Source organism: Lutra lutra, chromosome 1 (assembly GCF_902655055.1).
Source record: "Lutra lutra chromosome 1, mLutLut1.2, whole genome shotgun sequence".
NCBI lineage: Eukaryota > Metazoa > Chordata > Mammalia > Carnivora > Mustelidae > Lutra > Lutra lutra.
The window spans coordinates 156182182-156199396 of record NC_062278.1 but is presented as its reverse complement, the minus strand read 5'-3'; the positions used below and the strand labels follow the sequence as shown (position 1 = coordinate 156199396).

The window sequence follows — 17215 nt, the reverse complement described above, 5'->3', positions numbered from 1 at the left end:
GTGTTATATGCAAACAATGAATCATGGAACACTACATCAAAAACTAGTGATGTACAGTATGGTGTCTAACATAATATAATAAAAAATATAGAAAGCTTATATTCCTCTCTTATAGTCCAAAAAGACTAATACTGTTATGAATGCAAAAACTAGAATGAATGACAACCAGCTTTATGACACATTCAGGAGAAATTTAAGTTTTCATTAAGGTGAAGAATGAGCATGCATAATGTTCAGGAAGTAAGCCCACTGAAGACTTTGAACTTTCTTAAAAAACACAACTAGGGGCACCTGGGTGACTCAGTGGGTTAAGCTTCTGCCTTTGGCTCAGGTCATGATCTCAGGGTCCTGGGGTCGAGCCCCACGTTGGGCTCTCTGCTCAGTGGGGAGCCCGCTTCCTCCTCTATCTCTGCCTGCCTCTCTGCCTCCCTGTGATCTCTCTTTCCATCAAATAAATAAATAAAATCTTTAAAAAAAATACAACTATTTAAAAAAAAATAATAAAGTAGTATTTATTGAGTGTTTACTATGCATCTGGCATTGTTAAACATTTTACATATATGATCTCTTTTGATTCTTATAACAAGGGAGATGCCTTTACTCACAGTCTATTTTTCAAACATTTTTTTTTTAAAGATTTTATTTATTTGACAGAGAGAGAGATCACAAGTAGAGAGAGAGAGAGGAGGAAGCAGGCTCCCTGCCTAGCAGAGAGCCTGATGTGGGACTCGATCCCAGGACCCTGAGATCATGACCTGAGCTGAAGGCAGAGACTTAACCCCCTGAGCCACCCAGGCAGCCCCTCAAACATTTTTGTAAAAGATTTTATTTATTTATTTGAGAGAGAGAGAGAGAGAAAGAGAGTGCGTGCAAGCAGTGGGAGCCGCAGAAGGAGAGGGAGAAGCAGGCTCTCCACTGAGCAGAGTCTGATGCGGGGCTTGATCCCAGGACCCTGTGATCATGACCTAAGTTAGAGGCAGATGCTTAATGCACTGAGCCACCCAGGAGCCCCTCAGAGTCCATTTTTAAACACATTTCTGACAAGTTGGTTGTTGGCTGTTATCAGCAAATGGGGAATAATGTATATTCTTTTTTTTTAAATTTTATTTATTTATTTGACAGAGATCATAAGTAGGCAGAGAGACAGGCAGAGAGAGAGGAGGAAGCAGGCTCCCCGCTGAGCAGAGTCCGCTTGATCCCAGGACCCTGAGATCATGACCTGAGCCGAAGGCAGAGGCTTAACCCACTGAGCCACCCAGGTGCCCCAGGAATAATGTATTTTCTTAAAGGGGGTGGAATGCTTACTATGATTGGGCATCTTGACAGCAGCAAGAAATAAGAGTTGACACCAAGGTAGAAGAGAAGAGATGGTGCAAAGCAAGCCCAAGCGTTCGTAAACGTAGCTGCCTGTGATTCCCTTATTACTGGCTCAGATATCCTTCGTAAATCAGTTGGTTTTTGGCACATAATATGATGATTTAACAAGCGTTTACTCCTTTTTTCTTTTCATCACAGTATCTTATGAAAATTTTCAAACATACAGAGAAGTAGAACTTTAAAGTGAGCATCTTTGTACCTACCACCCAGATACTGCCATTGGTACTTTACTGTACTTGATTTATCACAAATCTGTCCCAGTATATATTCTTCTATCTAGCCCCTCAATCCATTTTACGTTTTTGATGCATTTCAAAGTGAGTTGCAGGCCACAGTATCCTTCCCCCTAATATTTTAGCATGTACATTATTAATCAGAGTTTAATATTTATATTTAAGTATTAATACTTTAATTACTTTAAGAAGAGAGAAGGGAAATACCACATATAAGAATTAATTCTCAAGTTAAAAATACAAGTTAAGGGCGCCTGGGTGGCTCAGTGGGTTAAGCCGCTGCCTTCGGCTCAGGTCATGATCTCAGGGTCCTGGGATCGAGTCCCGCATCGGGCTCTCTGCTCAGCAGGGAGCCTGTTTCCCTCTCTCTCTCTCTCTGCCTGCCTCTCTGTCTACTTGTGATCTCTCTCTGTCAAATAAATAAATAAAATCTTTAAAAAAAAAAATACAAGTTAAATCGTATTTGCTATGGAACTGACTATGGAACTGACTAGTTCCAGAGGTATAATTAGTGGTATAATTATGTATCTAGCTACTAATGATACACAGCCCAGAGGTTCTATAGTAATAAGTTGTGATGAAAATTTAATTTATCTGATTAAAAGATAGTTATCTGCCTAGATTTTTTTTTAGATTGAAGTATAATTGACATACAGTATACCATTAGTTTCATAGTAGGTGTACATCATAGTGATTTGATATTTTTATGTTAAAGTTAGGAAATGATCACCATGATTATTCTAGTTAACAGAATCTGTCACCACACAAAGTTTTTGCGGTATTATTGTGTTTCCTGTGCTGTACGTTACATCCGCCTGACTTCTTTCTATTGTAACTGAAAGTTTCTACCTATTCTCATTATGTATTTTGCCTTGTTCCCCAGACCCCTCCCCACTCTGGCAACCAATAATTTGTTTCCTGTGTCTTTGAGTCTGTATTGTTTTATATATATTTTTTAGATTCTACAGATAAGTGAAGTCATATGACATTTGGCTTTCTTTGTCTGACTTATTTAGCATAATACCCTCTAGGTCCATCTATGTCACAAATGGCAAGATTTCATTCTTTTTACATGGCTAAGTAAAATTCTTATGTAAATATTTCTATAATATTCATTTTATATATATATATATATGTTATATATATAACATATATCTTGCATCTTCTTTATCAGTTCACCGATAGGACACTTAGATGAACACTTAGATGTTCCTTCTGTATCTTGGCTAGTATAAATAATGCTGCAGTGAACATAAGGATACATATATTTCTTTGAGTTGGTGTTTTCATTTGTTTGTTTCACATAAGTACCCAGAAGTGGAATTGGTGGATTGTGTGGTAGTTCTATTTTCAATTTCTACTTTTTGATGCACCTCCATACTCTTTTCCATAGTGGCTATGCCAGTTTACATTCCCACCAACAGAGCACCAAGCTTCCCTTTTTTCCTACATCCTCACCAACACTTGCCATTTTTTGTCTTTTTGGTAATAGCCAGTCAGACTGCTGTGAGGGTGATACCTAGTAGTGGTTTCAATTTGCATTTCCCTAATGATTAGCGATGTTGAGTATCTTTTCACATGCCCGTTGGCCATCTGCCTGTCTTTGGAAAAATGTCTATTCAAGTCCTCTGCCCATTAAAAAAAAATTTTTTATATTGCATAAATTCTTTATATATTTTGGATATTAATCCCTTATCAAATCTACGATTTGCAAATATCTTTTACAGTTTTTAAGTTGCCTTTTCGTTTTGTTGATGGTTTCTTTCACTGTGCAAAAGCTTTTTAGTTTGATGTAATCCCATTTGTTTATATTAGCTTTTGTTACCCTTGCCTGAGGAGACTGGTCCAAAAAAATACTGCTATGACTGATGTCAAAGAGCTTACTGAATTGTATCCTTTTTTGAGGTAAATTTTATGTTAAATGAAATATACAATCCTCAAGTGTACATTAACTGAGTTTTAACAAATGTATATGCCAAACCCATATTCTATACCCATATACAAATTATAGAACGTTATCAACACTCCAGAAAGTTCCTTTATGGTTCTTCTCCCTCCTAGAGGTAATCTCTTAGAAATTTTCCCCACCGTACAGTGGATTAGTTTTGCTTGTTTTAGAACTTGATATAAGTGGCCTCATGTATGTAATATGCACTGTCTTGTAGAAGGCTTCTTTCACTCACCAGAGTGCTTTTGAGATTTCATTCATATTGTTGTGGATATCAGTAGTTTGTTCCTTTTTATTCTGTGTAGGACTCCTTTGAATAGATATTGCACAGTTTATTTACCTGCTAATGGACACTTGGGCTGTTTCCAGTTTTCGACTGTTAGGAATAGAACTACGAAACATTATTGTAGAAATCTTTTTGTGGTGTGTATATTCATTTCTTCCTTTTTCTTTTTGACTGTTACAGATTGTATTCTAATACTTTATGATGATTTCTAGAATAGCATATACTGTATATGTAGAATGATGTGTTTGATACATCTCATTTTGACCAAAGCATTGAATGTTTAAATATCTCTTATTAGATCATCATATCATTTTGATAGATTGACATAACTGATGACATAGTATAAGACATACTATGATGATAGATAGATCATCATATCATTTTGATAGATTAAGACATAACTGAACAAATGTGTACTAAGCAGCAGCTTTATGGAAAGCACTCTGGCTGAGACAGAGTTAGGGAATGTGGATTCTTTTCTAAATGGGCATAAAATCTGGGGTAGGGGTGTGTGTAGCAGAGATAGTGAAAGAAAAACTTAGTGCTTACTGCATATAATACACTATTTTAAGTATCTTCATTCATTTAATTCTTATAACAATCCTACTAGGTAGTATGTTACTATTTCCATTTTATAGATGAGAAAAGTGAAACACAGAGGCCTTAAAACTACAAACTAGTAAGTGGTAAAGCTGTGATTCAAATCAGGGAATTTGGTTCAGAGTCTGTGTTCTTTTCTTGGTTTTTTTTTTTTTTTTTTTTTTTTTTTTTTTAAAGATTTACTTATTTAAAGATCACAAGTAGGCAGAGAGGCAGGCAGAGAGAGAGGGGGAAGCAGGCTCCCCGCTGAGCGGAGAGCCGGATGTAGGGCTCTATCCCATGACCTTGGGACCGTGACCTGAGCCGAAGAAGGCAGAGGCTTTAACCCACTGAGCCACCCAGGCACCCCTCAGAGTCTGTGTTCTTAACCACTGTGCTGTGATGTCACTGTAGTTATTCTGGGGCATAAACAATTCAGTTGTTATCCAGCATGTAAGTAACTAATGGTGAGTCAGAGTGCAGTAAGTGCTCCAGTAATGGTTCTGGTAAAAGCTAAGGCCATCCGAAAGTTACTTCTGATGAGTGAGATCTTAGGTTTCCTAGAAGAGCTGACATTTGAGCTGAGTTTTGAAGGATGTCTGGATTTTCCTATGCGGGGAAATTATGGACAGTGGTACAGAGGCACACAATGATGCATTTGTTTCGGGGTGGGAAGTTGCCTGTTACGACTCAAGTTTTTGGTACGTGGAAGGGTGAATTTACAGAGAAAAGGGTTTTGGGAAATGGAAACCTTGAATGTAAGCTAAGGAATTTGAACTTTATTTTAAATGGGAATCCAGTTTAAGAATTGGAATGAAATCGTCTGGATGGTGTTTTAGGAAGACAGTTCTGTGGTGACAGTACAATAGGACAGATTGGGTAAGAGATTAGAGGCAAGGGAAAACAAGGCTGCTGCAGGTATTCAGCTGAAACAGGGTAAGGGTAACACAAGAAGAGTGTTAGAGGAATAAAAAGAGGGGTTGAAAACAGGGTCAAATGGGAGACAGAAAGGAATTAAAAGTAACTCTGATGTTCTTATTTATTTTTGTGTGTACATTTCTCCTTCTCTGGCCCCCTTCAAAGTTTTTTTCAAAAATGAATTATAAATCTGTGAATGTCTTTGGTGTCAGAAACCTGACAACAATTGGCATCCCAGTGAGAGTTGAATTTTTTACATATCAGAGGGCCTGAGGATTTAGGGCACTTCTCCCTTTAGCCTCTTGTCCCCCCACATCCTTGCCACTGCCTTTCACCCTCACAATTACAAGTTGGCCTCCAAGAAGTACATCTTCATTCTAGACAGGAGGAAAGACTGAAGACAAGGACTGAAGCCCTATTTCTTTTTATGAAGAAAATGATACCTGTCCTGGAAGGTTGTACAGTAGTGTACATTATTGGCTAAACTTTGTAACCAGCACTCCAAATCAAGTAACAGAAATTATCAGTATCCTGGAAGCCCTTATGCTCCCTTCCATTCCCCGCTCTTAACTCCCAAGGGTAACTTCTGACATCTAGGTTAATTTTGCCTGTTTTTGAAATTTAGGTAAACAATAAAAATGGGTACTCTTGTGTCTGTCTTCTTTTGTTTGATACTTTATTTATGAGATTCGTCTATATTGTTGTGGTTGTAAATCATTCTCATTGCTGTCTAGTATTCCATTGGTGAACAGACTGCAGTTTATCCATTTGGTGATTCATGGTCATCAACAGTAGCATCAAGTTTGGGGCTATTTTGAAGAAGGTTGCTATAAACTTTCTAGTTTTCTTTTCTTGGACATATTTATATATTTCTATTAAGTATATATTTAGTAGCAAAATTGCTGATTCAGATTGTGTACACGTGTTCAGTTTAAGTAAATACTGACAGATAGTTTTCTAAAGTGGACTGCTCCACATCCTTACCAATACTTGGTATTTTCCGTAGTTTCGATGTCAGCCATTCTGGTGGATGTGCAGTGGTATCTCTTGTGGCTTTAATTGTATTTGCTAAGGTGAATGTTCTTACCTGGGTGTATTGTGACTCTGAACAAAACTGGGGTCTGGTTAAAAGAAAGAAAGGAAGATTGGGTTATCAGGTGGTAGCCAGTATATATCGTTCACCTTAAGCCAATCATACTTCAGAATACTACATATGTATTGACTTACTACTCCTCACAAGTACCTTGTGAGGTGAGTGTAGTTGTTATCCCCATTTTACATATGAAGAAACAGAGTCACGGAAGGTTAAGTCATTTGCTCAAGGTTATGTTGCCAGTAAGCCGTAGAGCTAAGACTTGGTCCCAAGATGCTTGGTTTCGTAGCCTGTGCTCTTAGCTACCACATCCTTTAATCAGAAGAGTCTGTCACATAAGCTTGTATATGGCATTCTTATTTGTAACTTTGTTTTTTATTTTAGTCTCCTTTCTCTAATATTAATGATAATTGCTAATGTTTATTGAGTATTTGCTATACTGTAAGCACTTTGCATGTATTAATAACTCATTAGTCCTTGTGGCATCCATATGAGATGGTTGGTATGACTATTATCATCATATAATTATTTTTATCATCCCCATTTTACAGAGGGGGAATAAGACTAGTGAAGTGATTTGGTCAAGGTCATGTAGAACATAGTGGTGGAGCCAGGGTTTGAACTCAGGCACCCTTACTTGACAGTCCACAAGCTGAATCGCTGTACTCAAACATGTTACTTCCAAATGTGGTGTAGGTGGTAGTTATTAAGTGTGTCAGCTTTTGCAAATACATGTTTTTGACATTGTTCATTAGCTTTTGGCTGACCCTAAAACAGTTATCTCTAGTGTTATTCAGACTTGCTTTACCTGTTTGTCCTAGGGCAACTTACTATCTCTGTGACGTGAAAAGCACGTTTTGGCTTAGGTCAGAAGTGGCTAGTAAGGGAATATCAGTAAAGCAGTTCTTCAGAGTTTTTTTTTTTTTTTTTTTTTTTAGATTTTATTTATTTATTTGTCAGAGAGAGAGAGAGGGAGAGAGAGCAAGCACAGGCAGACAGAATGGCAGGCAGAGGCAGAGGGAGAAGCAGGCTCCCTGATGAGCAAGGAGCCCGATGTGGGACTCCATCCCAGGACGCTGGGATCATGACCTGAGCCGAAGGCAGCGGCCCAACCAACTGAGCCACCCAGGCGTCCCGACTTCTTCAGAGTTTTTGAGCATAGGGTCTGTCCTCTTCCTTAAGACTTTCTCCATCTCCCCCCTCCTCCAATATACAGGTGAAACTTAGACATTATGAAAAAAACAAACCTAGAAAGTACAAAAAAATAAAAATGAAAATAAAAAATCACCAAAAATTTTGCCATGCAGAATCACACACTGTTAACTTTTGTTGTTTAATGACCTGATTCTAAGGGTGTTTGTGTGAACATAAACATATGTTTACACATATGTATATATATTGAAAAGTACATGTAATTGCTTTAAATCAAAATTAGTTCACAGTATGCATACTGTTTTCTATCTTGGTTTTTCCCATTTAATAGTATGTTTTGTACCTCCCTTCATATATCATAATTTATATAATATATCCTCTAGTGGTGTACCTTTGGGTTTTTTTCCAGTTTTAACTATTACGAACAACCTGTGATAAATCTGTGTATATGAAGAGGGTGGGGCGTGTTATCCCCTCTTACTTATTCCCACCTTACCTAATACTATTACTAAATCTCTAAAATCCTTGAGTAAAGTATTCTTGGTTTGATTTTTAAAATTGTATACTTAAGAGACTCATTTTGTTTTCCTGTAATCTTTGCCCACACATGACCTCAGTCTTCTCTGAGCATTCATTCCTGGCATTGCTGAGGTCCTTACAGGTGACCCTGTGCTGCTAATGAGAATGAGTTTAGTGGAAACACCTGCTAAATACTAACTGCTGTCACTTGAGCAGAAATGCAGTTTAAAACAACATGTTGAATTATACTGTTTTTCATTGTTACTAATCAAATGAATGTGTTATTCAAATTAATTAGGATAACAGCTCTTGCTTATTACTATTTCTAACATCAGACTTACTGATCTGTGCAGAGGGACTCTAGCTCAGATTTTTCAGCTGTCCTCCATGATTTTTTTTTTTAAGATTTTATTTATTTATTTGACAGAGAGATCACAAGTAGGCAGATAGGCAGGCAGAGAGAAAGGTGGAAGCAGGCTCCAAGCAGAGAGCCCGATGTGGGCCTTGATCCCAGGACCCTGGGATCATGACCTGAGCCGAAGGCAGAGACTAAACCCACTGAGCCACCCAGGTGCCCCGCCTCCCTGATTTTTTAATGCTTATTTTTATTCCCATTAGACAGAATGATAATTCGAGCAGAGCTGGATGTCACTAGTCAGCTCTGCCTAGCGTTCTGTTATTGAACAAAGTGGGCTCACTAAGCATTACCCTCACCCTTCCTCCATTCCCCTCCTTTGTTGAAGGGAGTGATGAATCAGCACCTCCAAACAGACTCAAGGTAAAGCCCACTTGACTTCAGCCACACAATTCATATTATATACTCCCCTTTTAGGTGCTGGGTATGTACTGCGGATACAGATACCACTGCTTCCAAGGATCTTACAGTTGAGGGGACGAATCCTCACAGCATAGCTGTGATGTCATCTGGGAAAGTATGGCATCCGTCTCTTTTACAGATGTGCAAACTGAAGGGACGGTGACTTAGTGAGGCGTGTTCCACTGCTCGGTGACCAACCTGGGACCTATACCTGAGTGCTCTGACTCCAGGTCCAGTGCTTTTTCAGAAGTAACCAGATGTCTCTTGTTTTTCAGAAAGCATGTGTTATGTACAATGTCAAGAATATAAATTGAATTTGTTAGAACTTTTAATAGATTACTGATGGTGTTAGGGAATACTGAAAGTTTAAATGTGCGTTTTAACCAGGTTTTGTTGGGTTTTGGTTGCAGTCTGGTGACATGCAGTCTTTTGCACAGAAGCTCCAGCTCCGGGTGCCTTCCATGGAGTCTTTGTTTCGAAGTCCCCTAAAGGAATCTCTCTTCCGATCTTCTTCTAAAGAGTCTTTGGTACGAACGTCTTCTAGAGAGTCCCTGAATCGATTTGACCTGGACTGCTCTGTGGCCACCTTTGATCCATCTTCTGATATGGAGAGTGAGCCAGAAGACCCGCTCCCTAATTTAGACAGTCTCAGCAAGGAACAGTTGATTCAGTGGTTGCGAAGAATGGAACGAAGATTGAGTAGCTACAAAGGAAAATATTCTGAGGTAGGAGCATGATTTTTTTGCCTCTATATAAAGTTTCCCCATTGTTTTCTGATTCATGTTACTGTATGGTTTTTACTCTTGTGGTTGTCTAAACTGTTGATTCCCTAGATGCACTGATTAGTGAAGGGTGGGTAGTCCGTGGCATTATCCAGTTAGGAGATTTTCAGGTGAACAGAAGCCCTTTGGCAAAACCTTTAGTAAAATTTTTGGAGAAGGTCATTGTTTATAGCTTTCTGGTTTGCACATTCTATGCCTCTTTTTTCCCCCAGCCCTTATCTCCAGTGTTGCTTGGATACTCAGTGCACAGTACATCATCTTTCCTTCTCACATTTCCTCCCTTGTTCTTCCTCTTAAATGTTGTGGTTCCAAAATGACTTCTTCTGCCAGCCAGATTTCCATTACACTAACCCCTGTCATGTTTTAGGTAGTCGGATTTTCTGACACATCTGGTTCACGCTCGTTATATCGACATTTAAACTTTCCCTCAGATGAGTCTTTAACTGCTAAACCCCTTGAGGATGACTTTGTGTGGTCTAAGAGAGGTTGTAGTCCTGCCCCATCTCTCTTTTCTGTTTGTCCTCTTGGGCTGAATTGTATAAGTTGCCCTGTGTAGTTAAAACAATTTATCTTTAGGAAAGCCTTATCAAGAGCGAGTTGCCCATGAATTTTTTTTTAAAGACAATGCATAATGTTTTATTGTCTTAACAATTTGTAACCCAGCATTGCAGTTAATTTTAATTAATGAATAATAAAGGTCAAGGTTCGTATATAAAGTTACCCATAACTTGTATTTCCAGTTATGACTGCAGTATGCGTAGTTTTATCCTGCAGCCAAAAATAACAACAGAAACCTACAAAATACCTTTTTAAAACTATAAAGTACTGACAAAATAGAAAGTATTAGACGAAAAAATCTATCAGCTGCTGGAATCTAGAGATGTAAACAGCATTAAAGCTATCTATTTCATGAGGTACTTGTGGAATTGGGCAAATTTTTCCTTTAAATGTATTATTTTTTTTAAAAAGATTTATTTATTTGAGAGTGAGAGAGCTGGGGGAAGGGAAGAGGGAGAGGAATCTCAGGCAGACTCCCTGCTGAGCACAGACCCTGAGGTGGGGCTTGATCTCCTGATGCAGAGATCATGACCTGAGCCAAAATCAGGAGTTAGATGCTTAACCGTCTGAGCCTCCCAGGTGCCCCATTTATTTTTTATTTCTATCCATGTTAATAATAGATAATCGTCCTGAATTATTTGTTGTTGTTGACTTACCCATGGCTTCTTAAGTTTGAAGCTGGGGCAGTAGTATAGTATTTAAATGCAGTGCAAGACACTGCATTTTATATTTATAGTGCCATTGAGTTTTACACCATCTCTGTGAAGTAGATATTAATTATCTCTGTTTTGTAGAAGAGGGATTAGAGACTCGTAGATACTTAATCATAGAGATTAAGTTATGTGCTTAAAGTCACACAGGTAGCAAATGACAGACTGTGGATTTGATTTTAGGTCTTTCTGGTGGTTTCCACTCTTCTGTGCTGCCCCAGGTCAAGTCATGCAGCTTATTAGGAATGAAGAGAGCATGTAGTCTTTGTCTCTGTAGTCCTTGCCACTGTAGGTAACCAGGATAACATGGTGCTATAAGTGACATCTAATTGTTGGGCTGCTCTTCCACCTGTCCTACTCCCTGGTTTTTGAGTACCATTTTCCTATCCAGTAATAAGAATACATATGTTAAGGTAATAAGAGGAAGAGGATCATGGTCTTTGGCAGAACTTTTTTCTTCTTTATTGCCGGACTCACCTTCCATTGCTGCCTGCCTCTCAACTCAAGACATCAGCAAATGTGTTTGTGGCACACAGCAACCTTCCAAGGGAAAGGCAAGGCTCAGAATAGGGAAGTACTTCTTCCCCTAAAGCTGTAGCCTATGTCTTCAGAGTCCTCTCATACTTCTGAAGTGGGTCCAAATAATTCAGTGGAGCCATGTGCCTAATTTTCAGAGGAATAATGCTAATTAATAAGTTAAAAGATTGGTTAATCCATAATTTCATCAGGTTGTGCTAGAATGTTCAAGTATCTTATTTACTGGGGTTAAATATTTAAACATCTCTTTAGGACCAAAATTACCAGTTTTCATCTGTTGGTTATAAGTTCCCTTCCTCAGATTTTTACCCAGCCGTAGTCATAGTTCCTATAATCAGAGACTTTAGAGATTAATTACATTGTGCGTAATAGCCCAAAAAATCACCTGATGAACCTGCTAAATAAACATGTATCCTGTCCCCCAACCCCTAGTCTCATTCACTTAGTCTGGGGTGGGACCTCAAAATTTCTCTTCCTAGCAAGCTCCCTGGGGATGCTTTAATCCATACCCCATTCGTAATTAAGTGCTGAAATTTAAATATTCTATTTATTTGAGAGAGAGAGAGGAAGAGAGAGAGAGTACGAGCAGTGGGGGAGGGGGTGCCGGAGGGAGAGAGGGAGAGAGAGACTCTCAAACAGACTCCCCACTGAGTGTGGAGCCCATTATGGGGCTCAGTTCCACGACCCTGAGATCATGACCTGAGCTGAAACCAAGCATCAGATGCTCAACTGACTGAGCCACCCAGGTGCCCTTAAGTAGTGAAATTTAAAGACGTATGTGTCTGAGGTGAGATCATGTACAGATATAATACCTTAATTTTGTAGTCAAGTTACATTTTACTTTTCAGAAACTTACTTCTTATGTTTGTTTTGATTGTATGTGCATCTAACTAGGTTGAATTATCTATAAAAGGATTCTTCCGATTTGTTTATTATTTTTACTTTTATAAAGATATTTTAGCAGAATTTAGAATATTAGGAATGACTGATGTTATTGGTGACTTTGTCTTTATTTTAGCTTGTTACAGCTTTTCAGACTCTTCAGAGAGAGAAGAAAAAGTTACAAGTAAGTGATATCTTGGCTGTGATATTAATTCATGCATAATTTTTTTAAAAGATTTTATTTATTTGACAGAGAGCGAGATCACAAGTAGGCAGAGAGGCAGGCAGAGAGAGAGGGGGAAGCAGGCTCCCTGCTGAGCAGAGAGCCCTATGTGGGGCTCGATTCCAGGACCCTGAGATCATGACCCAAGCCAAAGCCTCTGCTTAACCCACTGAGCCACCCAGGTGCCCCGATTCATTCATAATTTAAAAACTAGAGACTTATAGTAAAATAGTTCTGACCCTTACTTTTTTTTTTTCCCCAGAGCAACCTTTTATTTTTTATTTTATTTCTTTTCAGTGTTCCAAAATTCTTTGTTTATGCACCACACCCAGTGCTCCATGCAATACGTGCCCTCCATAATACCCACCACCAGGCTCACCCAATCCCCACCTCCTCCCTTCCAAAACCCTCAGTTTGTTTCTCAGAGTCCACAGTCTCTCATGGTTTGTCTCCCCATCAAATTCCCCCATCTCACTTCTCCTCTCCATTTCCCCATGTCCTCCATGTTCTTCTTTATGCTCCACAAGTTATTGAAACCATATGATACTTAACTCTCTCTGCTTGACTTATTTCACTCAGCATAATATCTTCCAGTCCCGTCCATGTTGATTATAAAAGTTGGGTATTCATCCTTTCTGATGGAGGCATAATGCTCCATTGTATATATGACCATATCTTCTTTATCCATTCGTCCGTTGAAGGGCATCTTTGTTCTTTCCACAGTTTGGCAACTGTGGCCATTGTTGCTATGAACATTGCGGTACAGGTGGCCCTTCTTTTCACTACATCTGTATCTTTGGGGTAAATACCCAGTAGTACAATGGCAGGGTCATAGGGAAGCTCTATTTTTAATTTCTTAAGGAATCTCCACACTGTTTTCCAAAGTGGCTATACCAACTTGCATTCCCACCAACAGTGTAAGAGGGTTCCCCTTCCTCCATGTCCTCTCCAACACTTGTTGTTTCCTGTCTTGTTAATTTTGGCCATTCTCACTGGTGTAAGGTGGTATCTCAGTGTGGTTTTTCTTTTTTTTTTTTAAGATTTTATTTATTTATTTGACAGAGAGAGATCACAAGTAGGCAGAGAGGCAGGGCAGAGAGAGAGGAGGAAGTAGGCTCCCTGCAAAGCAGAGAGCCCGATGCGGGACTCGATTCCAGGACCCTGAGATCATGACCTGAGCTGAAGGCAGAGGCTTAACCCACTGAGCCACCCAGGCACCCCTCAGTGTGGTTTTTGATTTGAATCTCCCTGATGGCTAGTGACGATGAACATTTTTTCATGTGTCAGCCATTTGTATGTCTTCTTTGGAGAAGTGTCTGTTCATGTCTTCTGCCCATTTTTTGATGTGATTATCTGTTCTGTGTGTCGAGTTTGAGTTCTTTATAGATTTTGGATATCAGCATATATTCTTACTTTTAATAATTCTCCATGTGATCGATGTATTTAATGTATTTTACTACTGGGGATTTTAATAAAGAGAGTGAGTGAAAAAGCCCAGAGATTTTACCTCTGGTAGGGATGGGCTTTTTTGAGTTTTGAATCCCTGCAGTGTTCAAGAAGTTTGGATTTAAGGCATGTTTGCCTCTTTCAAACATGCTCTAGTGTCTCGATCTGCAGGTTGTATCTTTGTTTTAGGGCTAGGGACATACAACCTTCCTAAACTTTCCCTTCTGTTTTTGAAATACCTGCAGACATTTCTGTTCCTTATCATTCTACCAAGGTGTGAATACAAGCATCCTCTCTCTTTTTTTCTGAGGATGCTTCTTGTAAAGCTCTTGGTCATGTATGTGGAAAGAGCGGAAGCTATTAAGCTCTTCTGGGTGACCCACCTCGACCCCCCAGTCACCCTGTTCCGTGGCTAGACATTTCCCACCAGGGTATCCCAGGTGATAATTCACAGGTCAGAGCTAAAGGGAAGTATCCACTCTACTTTGAACAGTGTCATAAGTTTACTGTGCTAAGATATATAAATATTTATCATTTAAAATAATGTTTTATTAAGGAGGGCACATATTGCATGGAGCACTGGGTGTGGTGCATAAAAAATGAATCTTAGAACACTGAAAAAACTAAAATAAAATTAAGATGTACTTTGTCATTTAAAAAAAATAATGCTTTATTAATTTCTGCTTCTGTCCTGAGAAGGATGGAGAATTATGTTCTTACATTTGTTAGGTGTTGGCATTCTGTATCTCTGCTGTATCACTTATCATAAACGTTTTAAAATCTTTTAATGCTAAGAGATATAGAAAATCATGCATAAAAATATAGTCTTTTTTTTTTTACAGTAAAAGTTATTTTAAAGAGTTTAGCATTTTGTCCCATCTAAAGACGTTAATTACATAACAAAAAGTTATTTAGAAAGTGAGTTTTGGTAAAATTAATTTCCCCATGTACATTATCTTAAAATATTTAATCTGCCATAAATAATCTCCATTAAGTACAACATTAAACTTCCTGGCTTTGGTCTGGAGTATTATCAGTTCAGAAGGGTAACACCAGTTATTTATTGCTGATTCAGTGTTCTCATTGTCCATAACAAGTGTGAAAATTAAGTTGTTACATATGCAGCCATCAAAAAACCCAAAATCTTGCCATTTGCAATGACGTGGATGGAACTAGAGGGTATTATGCTAAGCAAAATAAGTCAGAGAAAGGCAATTATCATATGATCTCTCTGATATGAGGAATTTGAGAGGCAGTGCGAAGGGGCTGTGGGGGGTAGGGAGGGAAAAAAATGACATAAAAAGTAACTCAGGAGGGAGACAAACCATAAGAGACTCTTAATTTCAGGAAACAAACAGGGTTACTGAGGGGGAGGGGGAGGATAAGGTGGCTGAGTTATGTCTATTTGGGAGGGTATGTGCTATGTTGAGAGCTGTGGATTGTGTAAGACTGATGGTTCACAGACCTGTACCCCTGAAGCAAATAAATACATTATATGTTAATAAAAAAATTAAGTTATTACAAATAGTTTTTAGTTTTTTTGACAATGTTTTCTTAAACATAAGGTCTTTTGAAATGGAGGGTAACTCTGATTTAATCCATTCTATTAATTGTCCATAAATTCATACTCAAAAAGTTCATCTTATTCCTACTTACTCCTAGTGTCTGGGGGTACCCTGTTTGTGTGTCTCTGAATGGTCTTTGGATTTTTATTTCTAGATGTATGTAATTTTACCACTAAGGGGCGGTAGAGAACTGTGGTTGCCCAGTCCCAGTGTAAAGAATGTATAAAGTTCAGTGACATGTGCTCTTTTTTACTTGCTTTTCATTACTATGTCATGCAGTTGTTTGAACCAGCTTTTTTTTTTTTCTTTTTAAAATTAAAGGGTATATTAAGTCAGAGTCAGGATAAAGCACTTCGGAGAATTGGAGAGTTAAGAGAGGTAAGTTGTAGTGATAAATACTTTGAGAATTCAATTTCTCATATTTATCACAACTCTTAAACTTGTTGGGATAGTTTCATATACACTTCGTTAATTGTAGTAAAAACCAAACAGCCCAATGCTTAAGGCCAGAGATCGACTTTTATGGACTTTATTTCTGTGATTTCTCTATAATATATGCTGGTGGAATTTATGACATAAGAATGCCTTGTTTAGCAGCAGGATATCAGTTGCCAGCTGACAGTGGCAACTTTTGAGGCTAACTTGTCTCTTCTATTAGGTATTTGAGGCTTCTTTTCATTTTTCCTAACCAACAGTCTTGATAAAATTAAATAAAAATTATGTTCCTTGTAATTTTGGGAGGTAATTTTTACAGTGACATATTATAGTTCAGGCAAATATATATCACTTGGAATCATACTTGACTTGTTTTTGCTCCTGTCTTGAGAAGGATGGAAATTATTGGCTTATATTGGCTAGAGGGTAGGATTCTGTGGTGTTGCTGTATCACTTAAACATTGTGATGCCTTTTAATTGTAAAGTACAACAAATATAGAAAATTGTGTACAAAAATATATAGCTCATATGTGTATGGTAAACACTATTGTAACCACCATGGTCAAGAAATAGAGTGTTGCCAGTCACCCTGAGAGTCTCTCTGTGTTTCCCAATCCAGTCACAGCACCTCCCTTTCTCCAAAAATAACTACTGACTTTTGTTGTGCTTCCTTGTATCTCTAAGGTTTTATCACCGAAATGTTTGCTTCTAGGTACTATAGTCTTGCCCTTATAAAAATTGTTTTGATATATCTTTTAAGTCTCCTTAACTCTATATGTTCCCCCTGCATCCCTTTTCCTTATAGGCCATCTATTAAAGAACCTGAAGATAAATGAGAAGACCCAAAATTACTCATTTGCCTTATTCCAGCATTATAAACACAACACTCTTAGAATAACAATACTAATACTATCACCATCAATTATGATTACTGATATTAGTTAAATAAATTTTTATATGCTATTTGTTTTTCCACCTTTAAAAATCTTTTTCCATACTATACTGTTAGATCATAAGCCATTACATATGTATTCTTTCCCTTTTAACCCTTAAGAAAACCCTCTTAGGACGTACTTGTCAGAGCCACAGAATGACAAGTTTTAGTTCTTTTTTATTAGCTGCCTACTTGTATTAGTTTGCTATGCTGCTGCAGCA

General features: G+C 38.2%; 1 protein-coding gene across 8 annotated transcripts in view; it reads left to right on the top strand.

Moving 5' to 3' along the window:
* Positions 1–17215, top strand: part of GOLGA4 (golgin A4) — a 128312-nt gene that overhangs the window by 33027 nt on the left and 78070 nt on the right. For all 8 annotated transcript variants that reach the window (XM_047740740.1, XM_047740732.1, XM_047740766.1 and 5 more), the window contains 3 exons: positions 9333–9647; positions 12528–12575; positions 15947–16003. In XM_047740740.1, the coding sequence (XP_047596696.1) occupies positions 9333–9647; positions 12528–12575; positions 15947–16003 (420 nt within the window). The remainder of the gene's footprint in view (positions 1–9332; positions 9648–12527; positions 12576–15946; positions 16004–17215) is intronic.